A 12,753-nucleotide genomic window follows, 5' to 3' on the forward strand; every position below is an offset into this window, starting at 1 on the left:
TAGATTAGATTACTTGCAAGTCCCTCAAACCCTTTCCTTCCCCCTGCTAAAAGTCGCCTTTCACTGATTTCTGGAGGAATTTTTAAAGATATTGCGGGGGAAAATAATACCTGCTTGAGGTATTTGAAGAAATGGTGAGAAAATAAATTAATACCATTCTCCCCTTCCCCCTGGGAAGTGAAGACGTGTGTGTCTCTGTATTACCCAGATGTTGCCATCTCCAAGGCCAAAAAGGGGTCCTGCCTTACACTCATTTGGAAAGCGTTACTCTTTTCTACTGTATTACATCTTGTCTTTATGAACATCCTGATGACTATAGGTATGAGGGGGGCTGGGCTAGATGGGTACTTAGGGATCACCCCCTTGGTTCATTCTGTGAAGAGAAATGTTGAAAAATACACACGTTTGTCTCACGGGAAGGGTTTTGCATGAATAGTTACGGCCTTTTAGGGAGGGTCCTCAAAAGCCAGAGACCCTGGCGTTCGCTCTCACAGAGATTATTTTTATTCCCCGAAAGCATTTGGCTAAGGTATGTGAGGAGGATCGTATAGTCTCGCAGGTGTTTTTAATAGGAAAACAAAGCTGGCTACTAGCAGTTTCTGTGTCTCCTTACATTGCCGTGAGTAGAACCTAATAGTAAATTCCCCCTTGTATTTACTGTTTTTCTTGCTCTCCCTCTTTGAACTCTCAAGGTTATTCAGTTATTTTCCTCACAATTTCATTAGGAAATTTGCCAAAAACATCCTTTCTAGGCAGCTGTCTCTGGACCTTTGGAGGCCAGCACTAATGTGCTTCCAGTCTGTAGGGGGTGTTTGGCACAAAATTATGAACTAGGCCTTCAGCGCTTCGGGGGAGAGAGAGGAAGAGATCGCAAACATTTTACCACACCCAGGTGCAAATTTTTGCTAGTCTATGAGCATTCAGAGGCTTTCATCTCTTGTTGTACCTGTTTTGTCCTGGTGCAAGGTCTGTTAACAGCAACAAATTGTTGATGTGAGAGAATTATAATGGAAGAGTTATTTTTCTGTTCACCAAATGTTGCTTTGAAGGAAAGCTTTTGCAGGTGTGGGAGGGAGCAACTCCGGCAGTCTTAAACTGTTCAGATACAATTTTTTAATGAGGCATTGATTTGTATTTTTATTTTTTATTTTAAAGTGGTGCTTGGAGGTGCTGTAGTGTTGTCTGCACGTGATACTTCATGTAAAATTGATTGAAATATTAAACGTTTTGCCGAAATTAATACTGGGAGGAGTTAAACGCATCAGAAAGAGCAAGAAATGCGTTTCAGTGCTTTCTTTCATACCCCACTTAACAATATAGACAACTGCTGTACCATATGTACATATAATATATTTGTCAGACTAACTGCTTCTCGTGTTTGACTAAACTGTCTCCTTTCAGCCACCCACACAGAATATGCCTATGGGTCCAGGAGGGATGAGTCAGAGCGGCCCTCCCCCGCCTCCGCGCTCGCACAACATGTCTTCAGATGGTATGGTAGGTGGGGGCCCTCCTGCACCACACATGCAGAACCAGATGAACGGCCAGATGCCTGGTAAGTTTTTCTCCTCTAAGACATTAACACCAGCGTTGCCTGGCAACTGAAACGACATGGGGGCTCAAGGGATACTAGATTGTTGATGACAAAACTGCTTTGAATGCCCCCGAGTACAAGCTCTCTTAGAGTTTGTTAGCTACAGAGCTACGTGACCTGTATTCAGTGTTTATCAGGCTGCCCTTGGGCTTTGATGTAGCTGACACACAGCATTCCTCTGATGAACAGAACTGGCTAAATTTAGTCTGTTTGAAACCGTGCAGTACAGCTGGCTTTAGAAGGCTTATTGGGGAAAGGTGTTGGCCTGTGGCTGAGTGAACGCAAATCCTTCCATAAAAAGATAATGTGAAATCATCGTAGCTAAATAATTAGATAATAATAAAATACATACACCTTAAAGAGAGTGTTTTGAATGTGGGTAAATGTTAAAAAAAAAAAAAAAGATAGCTTTTATACAGAAAGTCATCCAGCTTCCACTAATCCTCTGTGTTCTTTATTACTGAAGATGTGTTGAATCGTAAGGGGTTTGTAAAGAAATGGCCTCCAGATTACTGTTCTAGGTGTAAATTTTAAGTCAGTTTTTATGCCATCCTGTTTTGTAATAAAAAGAAAAGTGCTTGGGAAGTCAGAAACAAAGCAGTGAAACGAGATGATAAAATTCCACATTGTACCTACCAGTACTGGCTTTGGGGTAACTATTCCCTTTAGCAGTCAGTTCAGAATGGAGTAGGCCCTGGAAAAGCTTGCTTCTTTATATAGAGGCTGCTTTCCAGAATTTCTACTCATAAAGTCATACTGCCTATTTCATGTGAATTGGCTTTCAGCTTAAAATTGCATTCCCAGGATTGCTTTTGTTCAGGACCCCTTCGTTTTTTTGTATGGAGGAACTTTTCATACAAAAGCTCTTCAAGGTATTGATTCTTCCAAGAAAGGAAACTGCTGTCAAAGGATCTTTGAAAATTCATCTCTCAGTGGTCACAAGGATAAGCTCCACGACAGCAAACACAGTAAATAACTATGCAAAACTTAATATGAAGTAAAAAATGATTGCTGTAGTCTCTAATTTCTGTGCAAATCTTGATAAAATGGACCCGATAGTGTTAGTGACAGCTTTCCTGAGACAAGTAGCTGAATAGCCTCCAGAGGCTGTGTGTAAGAACTGTAATAAAAGATCTAGAGAAGTTAGTTTCATCATACATGTTGGTCATGGTCTGCATTTGGAAGTAGAAAGAGCAATACATGCTGCTCCCTAAGTAGGGCAGAGATATACTGGTTATGGAGTCCTCTATCCATCTAAGATCCATCAGCTCCCATGGAGAATAACATTGCTTCTCACAAATCAGTCTCTTTGACCCTCTAGTGTAATCATATTATTGTTATTATAATGATCTTTTCCAAGGAGAAGGATTACTAAGTCACAATGTGAGCATAATGACTTCACTGCAGAGCCACGGGGGAGAAAAGTCACTCCTTAAACATACATATTTTGTAATTAGATAGAATAAGAAAAGAGCTCTTACGAAAATATGTGAAAGGTAAATAGGTTTGTTTTGGTATTCACCTAGACAGATACTTAAATACAGTTTCCAACTAAGCTTTAATTTAGCCTTTCTTCCAACAAATTCCCTTTTTTGAATGTCTGTTCCTTCCCTTCTCTGTTTAAGGTTGTCTCTGAGGATGTGAAGATAAACAGCTTAGGATGAGGGCATCTCTAATATCGGAAAGGCATGCTAAAATCATTTCATAGTTAGGCGTTGGAGAAGGGGAAACAGAATCATCTTGTTAAGTGGTTAGCTGAATGATTATTTTCTTTTTTAAGTGTTTGCTAGTTTGCCTGTATGTGAGCCTTTGTGTATTTCATAGACGTGTATTTGTAGTAATTTCTGCAGTGTATGCATTTGCTTTCTGCTTATAGGGCACTTACTCTAAAGTTACGTAGACACTTTGTAATAGAAGCCAGATACAAAACCTTAAATATCTGAAGAGATGATCTGTCCAAAAGGAATAAAGTCACTAAGGTGCAAACTGAGAGACTCCAGGGTCGACAACCATGACTTGACCAGCCTGGAAGAAATAAAAAGCAGACTCTTAAAAATACCAGCTAAGGGTTTCTGGAAGGCCTTACCTGAGCAGGGGCTTCCACAGGACTGAGTATGGGTGGAAGGGTTGATGGGAGGATTAAAAGAAGTGCTTAGTGATGGTCAGGGCGTGAGTTGATTTAAAGTTCTGCTGTAAACCTGCCCCATTACCTAAAGGGCAATGGATGATTTTTCTCATACTTGTGTTCTGGTTAATAAAGGACCTGAAGTGCTGCTGAGGCCCTTAATTACATCCCCTGACAAATGAGTGTATGTATCCTCTTACCAGGGAAGACAGTCATGATGAACCTTTTTCAGCCTATGGTGGAACTGAGTGTTATCTGTACCTGTGACAGATTATGGCTTTTGCCTGAAAGAATTGCCATCTGAGGAGTTATGTTGACTGAGAGTTTGTGTGATGCAAAGTAAGGGTGGTCTGGATTTGGAAGGAGATGATGAACTGGGTTGTGCTGGCAGCAAGTTATCTTCCCCATTTCTTGAGCTTGTTTTATTGTATGTAGAAAGCTGAAAGGTAAGACTAGCTGTAAGGTTCTCTGACTTTTGTCCTGGCACTGGTAGGTCACCTTCCTGAATAACAGGTGCTTGTGTATTACCAATAAGTTCTCTCAAAGTCTTCTTTCCTTCCTGCACATGTAGTCTCAAATGCGCTTAGGCTGGCTTACAGCTTCTCAGAGCTAAGATACTGTCCGTAAGTGGTTAAGAGGAAGAAGGACTTCTGTTTATAGTCAAGATAGATACTTACTCCACTAACTTTATTATAACACGGAATCTAATTAGTATAGCATTTAAAGCAGTTATTTTAATGGCAGATACGCACTTCATGTCTCATTCATTCATATTCCGTTCTTCCTATTTCATTTATTCGTATGAAAAAAAAAAAATCAACTGTTGTGTCCTTATGTGCAGGATAACCCTGTGAAGTATTTTGACAAACTATAAAAAAATTTATTTGTAAAGTGTGTTCTTGCTCTTTTTAATTTGCAAGGTTTTTTGATACTATGGTCTTAGCTTTTCCTCTGTCCTTGTCTTCTAGCTTCTGACTAATGAACTACCTGATTTTGACCCCAGAACATTTCATGTGCCAGCTTTTTCTTATGAGTGCTTTATCCTGTTTTGGTGCTACCCAAGACGTGAAGTATAAATCAGCCTTTTAGGGAAGGTGTTTTATTTTTTCACCTTCTCTCTTGTGATGATTTTTGCCTTCCCCATTTTGCTTCTTACGTTACCGGTTTTTAAAAACTTATTGCACTGTATGCTTGACTAGCTCTCTGAAATCTATTATTGACAATTTCTTCCTTTAAACAAAAAGGAACAAAACCACTCCCAGGCCCTGACTTCCTGGCACTAACCCTGTGTATTCCTTTCTTAGGAAAGAAATTAAGAAAGTAGTCTTCTAGCAGTCCTGCAATAGTTGCTCAGCACTACAGTCTGGAGCTTTTCTTCACCTTAGCTTTACTTTTAACGCATTGATGATTGATCTCATGGTTAGAGATGATCTCACTTTTTCAGAATTAAACTGTCTCCGTGTTCTCGCTATTACAGAGTTAGGCAGTGTTGAATTGAAGAGGGGACAGTACCCTCTTCAGTACCCTACAGACAGACATCTACCGTTCTCTGTCATGGTCATAATCCTACTCACTGAGTTATTTTTTCTGTATTTGTCGTGGATCTGCCTTTGTACAGTTCAGCAATCTCTCCTCACCTTGTTTTGCAGGAACAGTGAACTGCATGTATGATACCTTTTTTAGCTTTTTCACTTTCCTTGATAAAACAAGCTTATGTGTTCATTTCAGTAAGGTGTCTTGAAAAGGGCAAGAGGGTAAACATATTCTTAAACGTATTCTCTTTTTCATGTTGACTTTTAGTAGCCGTGTTCCTTGATCATTGTTATCTTTTTCTTCTGCATCTTTTTGCTTGCAGGTCAGCTGGTATTGCCTCTGTGACCTTGTGTACAACTCTCTATGTCCTTTTTTAGCCTTCATTCTGTCCTAGATCAGTGTAGTTATTTCTTTAGCCAGGAGAGGACTCCGGAGCTGTTTACATCTGAAGGCAGATACATCCCACCCTCCCCCCGCCATGGAGAGATATGTAACCAAATCACTATCTTCCTACAACTCTACTGGCATAGTTTCTTTTAGGTTCCTCTTTTCAGTTTTCTGTATTTCTTAGGTTTTTGTAGCTTAACAATAAAACTGTGGCATGTTTGGCAAGAATGGCATCTTCTTGATGAAGTCTGTATATATCAACAGTTGCCTTGTTTACAGTTGACCTACTCTGTCACATGCTCTGGTTGTACATACCTTCATAAACTCTTCATGTGGTGCTTGTCATATGCATAATCCTTGCATTTCATTTACTTTTTTCACTTGTCGTATTTATATCCAGTCACACCTCTTACTAATTTTACTCCTAGTAGCCGCTCACTTTATGCCAGCTGAAGTAATGAGTAAACTGATCAGATGGTATTGTAATGTTTATACTTTTAAAAATACCTATCGAGACTAGATTTAATTCAGAGAACAGTTCAATTCCAATCTGTGTTGTCACGAAGAGGGGAAATAAAGGGTAAAGAGATGTAGTTGGCCTCATGGGTATATGAACAGGTTGCTCTTTCTTTGAATCTTTGCAAGCATGAGAGGTGAGCTGGTAATTTAATGGCTGTCCTTCCAGTCATCATCTGCCACCCTAGTAATCTGTAAATACAGTTGCAGAATATTGTATATAGATTTTATGTTCAAACAATGTTAAATATGCCTTCAACCATTTTTATTCTACATGTATTTGCATGATGTCAGTGTTAATACTGCCTGACTTTTGAAAAAAAAAAAACTTACTTTCAGAAAAGTGTCTAGTATGGTTTGTTTGAATAAACAGAAATGTTACAGCTATTGTAACAATTAATTATATGTGTAGCTGTGATAGAGCTTACTGAGCTGGCTGTTAAACTGATACTGTGCAATTCAGGTTGAAATTCAGGGTGTGTTGTGTGAGTACTAAAAAGACTAGTTTTGCATATGATATGGAGATAAGATGAGCTGTATGATATTTTACACCTTTGCCTTAGTAGCTTCAGCTGCTCAACAAAAGAAAATGTATTGCGTAGTAGAGCTGAACTTTGGCTGTGTTTTTTTTTTAAATTTAAGTTGGGACATCATGAGCAAATTCCGTTTTAGCTTTGTTTTAATGTAATTGTATTTAATAACAACTTTTATTTAGTTTTGTGATTCAGTATGACTATATTTGCTTGTTTTACGACACTTAGTGTAGAACCTTTTTTCCCCATTTTTCTTCCTGAAGGACCTAACCACATGCCTATGCAAGGACCTGGACCTAACCAACTCAATATGACGAACAGTTCCATGAACATGCCTTCAAGTAGCCATGGGTCAATGGGCGGCTATAATCACTCAGTGCCATCCTCACAGAGTATGCCAGTGCAGAATCAGATGACTATGAGCCAGGGACAGCCGATGGGCAACTATGGTCCCAGACCAAACATGAACATGCAACCAAACCAAGGTGAGTGAGGTGCTTGTTAGCTTCTGTAAAAAGGAAACATCTCGGGTACAGACTTTTTTTTAAAGGTCTTTTCTTGTAGATTTCCTTCTCTAAATGCATTTGTACCCATGTTTGGAGGACTCTGTCTCCTTTCTCCTATGTGTCAGTGACTTTTATTTATTTGCAGACATTGAACTGTTTTCAGGTTTTGCATAAGAATCTGGGAATGGATCTGCTTTCGTCAGTTATAAGTTTGAACTACTGTTTATCTTTCTCAGACTTTACACTTCTGTCTAAGTGTTACTATTGCTCGAGTTGATAAAATACATCTCTACTCTTCAGTCTCTTGGGTAAATTGAAAAATTAAAGTCAGGTAGCCTTCAGATTTTTGTACCTAATTAATCTTTGTTCTCTGCTGCATGCTGTTTTAGCGTGGAATGTCTGTTAATCTTAAAGAAATAAAATTTAGTTCCAGGAACAAATCCGCTACTCCCTGCTGTTTTCAGGAGATGTCCTTGTGTATATAGTAAAATTCAAAACTAATTTTGTATCTAGGATATTTGCGTAGCATAAACAGATGATGTATCCTGTTGACAGTATGGTCCTTGTTGAAGTGCAAGGACATTGCAGAATTAAAATATTGCATTAGAGTCACAATAGACCAAATTATTAAATCGTATGTATACTGCATATTCTTATAAATGTGCTTTACAAATCAGCAAGCAGTATTTTCAGTTTACCTGTTAAGTCTGTTACTACATTGGATCTGGACATACCACCTGCTAGAAGACATGCTGCAGAATTTTTTTAAAAAAATGCTTCTGCCACGTTTACAGCAAGTATGATTTTTTTTTTTCCCAATATGCATGAACTCTTAGGGATATATTAGCTGAAGGATATGACTTGAGTTGAGGTTTTAATCTCTTTTATGATGCTGTAGGAGAATGTGTTTTTTTTCTAAGGCTCCCTTCCTGGTCATTGTAGAAAAAATAATCCTCCAGTGGCATAGGTTCTTATTGCAGTATGCTCTCGTTGGAGACCAAAGCTCTACTTTGTTAGGTAGATACCATTTGTTCCCAAGGTCTACAAACAGACCAGGTCATACTGATCAGTTTGCTTATTAGATCACAGAAAGGTTCAAAACAGACAAAAGACTAAGTTAATGAGAGACCAAAAATGAGTAAAGACGAAACAGCTGTTTCTGCAGTTTTTTTACCAGTAGTGAAAGTGGGAAGTCTTGAGTCCTTCATAGTCCACATTGTTAATGGCATTTTTCTTAAAATTTAACAGCAGAGGAAACAAAAGATAGGCACATAACAGAAGAAACCATCACAAGTGGGATATTTTTGACTGTCTCTCTGAACTGGCAAGTTATCTGTGTATTCTGGGCAATACACAATGGGTTAATTTTCTAAATGTTGTAAGATGCTTTAGAAAAGTCCTGTGCTTAGTTGCAGAGAGTTAGCAATAAATACTTAGCAGTATGTGTGAGGGAGCCATCCACCAAGGCACTCCACAGAAAACAGCTTACTTTGTATGACTGGCTTACAATTTAGGACTAGTGATTATTCCATCTCAAAGTAGCGTTCCTCATTACCCTGCTGTATTTTCAGTACTCTGTCAAACTTGAAAATTGCTCAATAGAAATTAGGCAAAAAGATACTTAAAAGGTTTCTGTTCTGAACAAATAATAGTACTGAAATGCCTTTGGGGAATAAAGAATAAAGCAGTATCTAACCAAATCATATGTTCAAGAACAAGAGCAAAATTTCTAGTTAGAGCAGGAGCTGGTACCATTGCCTGTGCTTAGGGCCACAGTAAGCTTTCACATTGGGTAATTCTAATTTTGTCAAATTTTGACCCTTTAGGCTGAGACTTTTTCCATTCCAAATGTCTGCTTCAAGGCTGATTTTTTTTTTTTTTGCAGAAGTTTCACAGAAGTGGAGAGCCATTTCTGACAGTGGGGTGAAAAATTACATTCTTTAAAATATTTCAATGTCTCACAAAAACATTAGTAAATAGAGCACTTCATACGTAAATGTAGGAGTGCAGGTGCCGCTTGCTTTAGAGCAAGGCTTTGAAACGTGTCGGTTATGCCAGCAAGGTGCTATTTGCTGTTTCAGTGAAAATATTGTCCCAAATTAGTCAAATTTTAAATATCTGTGGGGAAAGAAGTCTTTAGGTCTGAAGATGTGCATGTTTGTTATGTACTGGTAGGTAAGGTTTTTGACCTAAGAATATTCCCAGTCGGGTCTACTTAATACATTTCCTCCATTTTCTGCTCTTAGTTGTTGCATTTGTATTGAGATTTGGTGACAAATTAGAGGAAGTATTTTTGTATCTTCACTCTCTTGTGACTCCAAGACAACAGGGGAGAGAATGACAGAGAAATCTGTGAGACCATGAGAGATTTAGATAGGTAGCCAAGATCCAGTCTAGCTGGGCAGAGGGTCTCAGCCAAGCACGGACACTGCAGGCTTCTCATCTAAGTGAAGAAACAAGAATGAGACGCTAGGAAATGCATTGAGATGCAGTTTAACAAAAAGGGAATAAACAGATTGTGACTTGAAGATTTCTTAATTGGTAGTGTGTACTGCCATTCAGAAACAGAAATAAACCAAAATTTTCTGAACCTCGGTATTGTTGTCAGGAGGCATTTGTGAACCCCTGAGCATGCATTCTTTCTTACAAAGGGGTGATCCATATGGAGCATGAGAGATCCTACTATGTCTGTCAGTTAGTAACAGCACTAGCTAAATACAATGCTAAATATTCTGCAAGATAAGGTCTTAGCATCTCAAGTTGGCTGTTAAAAATTAGTAGATGTTTTGACCTTAATCTTTCCCTGCATGAGTTCCCCATCTGTAGAGGAATGAATCTGATGGTAAGATTATAGTACCATCTGATTTCACAGGAGTGTTGTGAAAGTATATTCATTATGAAGATTTGGACATTTTAGTTACGAGTGCCATAAGAAAACCCATGAGTAAATTAAATAATTCTGTCTTCAGTGTTTGACTAGGCATGGCAACTCACATGAACAATTAGGAGGAAACAAAGTATTGAAATAGCTTTTCAGTGAACAACATCTACTGTGTCCTGAATGAGGGAAAAAAAAGCATGCTATCATGTAATGTAGATAAAGACACCATAACACGCAGAAAGGTTTGATCTAACTTTTGGGTGGTTTTAGCATAATTTTTTATGTGCATTTTCTAGCAAAACGTCTTGCTGTACATACACGTTTTGAGGCAGATGGTGTTAGTAAGAAAAAATGAAAAAGTGCTAATTAAGAAATAAAATGCATGGTAACAGAACCCATTGTTGGATTTACTTTCTGTCTCCACTTTGTAGTCATTATTGATTTGCACTAGTTTATAAAATGCTAGCCAGAGGAATATCTTAAATGAGAAGCAAAATTTTCACGGTATTGTTTTTATATAGTCAGTCCAGTTAAAAGAAGAATTTTAGTCATTTTGGAGTTAGAAGCAGAATGCTTTAAGTGGAAGATTCTGTAGATGACTCTTGATTAAAAAAGCTACTGTAGCAGCCCGGGACATCGGCAAGGAATATTGGCTACCTTTTTGGAAAATATAAGAAGTAGCAGGAGCTGAGCGAATGCAGAAGAAACTCCTTTCTAATGGGTGCATTTCTTCTTTTGTATGGGAAGCTACTTCTGTTGAATGAAATATTTCAAGTCTTGCCAGTTTTTGACTTTTCAGAGGGGAGGTGCAAGCACGATATTCTGGAACCTGAAACTTACATGGAAATTCCTTTTATTTATATTGAACAGATTTTTCACAGTCAGAGAATGATAATAAACAGTAGACTTCAAATACTTCAAAAGTAAGGACCAAGAAGTCATAGCTTGGCCATCTCAGAAACTTTGTTTCTTGGATTCTTTTGCTAAGCTTGGCCATCTCAGAAACTTTGTTTCTCGGATCCTTTTGCTAAGCTTGGCCATCTCAGAAACTTTGTTTCTCGGATCCTTTTGCTAAGCTTGGCCATCTCAGAAACTTTGTTTCTCGGATCCTTTTGCTAAGCTTGGCCATCTCAGAAACTTTGTTTCTCGGATCCTTTTGCTAAGCTTGGCCATCTCAGAAACTTTGTTTCTCGGATCCTTTTGCTAAGCTTGGCCATCTCAGAAACTTTGTTTCTCGGATCCTTTTGCTGGGATTCTGTTCCCTTGGCAGAAGCGCTTGAAGCAAAGTTGCCAAACTCTCTAGTCTGTATTTAATGAGCATTATACATTGCTTGGGGTGAGGGAGGGGAACTAGTTTACTTTTAACGTGTGAACTCTACATGAGAATATCATGTTAACTCGATCATTTGCAGAAGAGCGATTGTCGAATGTGGTGCTGAGATTTTTTTAATGACAGTTTCATTTATATAAACTTACAAAAATTCCATTACAGTTTCAGAGCTCTTTCAATTACAAGCAGTTATGAAGAGATCACGGAGATAGCAGAGATGGGGCAGGTGCAGAATTCCTGTTCTTTTGTTGTCCACAAAAAGGAACATAAAGATAGGAACATCCGATGTGATCTGAAATATAAACATAGTCAGGGTATGACAGATCAGGATAAAATGATTTCTGAGGTTGACAACGTTTTGTGAATGTCTTGCCATCTGTTCATTCCCATGTAAGCAGAGGGTGTTAGTTTCAATACCTCAACTGCTTACAGTAGCCATGATGTCGTGGACAAAGCAGGGCAGTCTCAATTTTTTTGGACATCTAACCTATTAAAGAAAAATAAGAATTGCCTCCACATTCTGAAGTGCCATCACACCGTAGCTGGATTTGTAGGATGTCTAGCTGTAGAAGACACTGCAGTTCTCCTATCTTGAAAAAACAAAGATACAAACAGGTGCCACAGTGCTTGTTCTTTCATCTTTCTTCCCTAGCATAAAACAGGAAAGGCAACATTGGTAACTAAGGAATTTTTTTGTATGACCTATTTTTATGTACTTTTTTCTTAAATGACACCTGAAATTACAGTTCAGTTTGAGATGAGAACTTTGTGGAATAAGCGAGTGTGGAGAAGTTTCTACGACCTTTAATTTGCAGCCTAAATCATACATTAGGAGTAGCAAAAAAATTTGTATCCTCAAAGTCTTTTGAGCTAATGTTTAAACTGTCCTTCACGTTAAAACACCTTTAAGATTTTGGTTCATTTGACCAAGTACATCTGAATTGTAGCTTTTGTCAAGAATCTTAAGAAAACTGAAAGTTAAATTTACCCTATGGTAGAGTTCCTAAGCTAGGTCTTGCAAAAGTTATCACCGTCACTTATGTTTAAAAACAAGCATTTTTTTTGTAAACATGAAGAAAAACAACAAAGAAGTTTCGCTGAGGACTGCTGCATTGCTAGGTATATATTTTGTTGTTTATGTAACAGTGGACACAATGACGAGTTTTACCATGGTAAATCTGGCATGGTGTACTTTGCTGAATCTCTAGATGTGGATATCCAGTTGCTTTATCGATATGAGTGCACATTGTGCAACAAAACCAACGTATTTTTGAAGAGTGAAGAAACAATAGCTTGTACTCTTGCTTTTTGGTTATACTCTGCTGCTCTCATAGCTCTTTAATCAGAA

General features: G+C 38.2%; 1 protein-coding gene across 1 annotated transcript in view; it reads left to right on the plus strand.

Annotated features, from left to right (window-relative positions):
* SS18 (synovial sarcoma translocation, chromosome 18) overlaps window positions 1-12,753 on the plus strand; it is a 40,763-nt gene that overhangs the window by 13,360 nt on the left and 14,650 nt on the right. The window contains exons 3-4 of the mRNA XM_009331438.1: window positions 1,402-1,555; window positions 6,952-7,173. Of these exons, the coding sequence (XP_009329713.1) occupies window positions 1,402-1,555; window positions 6,952-7,173 (376 nt within the window). The remainder of the gene's footprint in view (window positions 1-1,401; window positions 1,556-6,951; window positions 7,174-12,753) is intronic.

This window comes from Pygoscelis adeliae, unplaced genomic scaffold, assembly GCF_000699105.1.
Source record: "Pygoscelis adeliae isolate BGI_AS28 unplaced genomic scaffold, ASM69910v1 Scaffold108, whole genome shotgun sequence".
In the NCBI taxonomy this organism is placed as follows: domain Eukaryota; kingdom Metazoa; phylum Chordata; class Aves; order Sphenisciformes; family Spheniscidae; genus Pygoscelis; species Pygoscelis adeliae.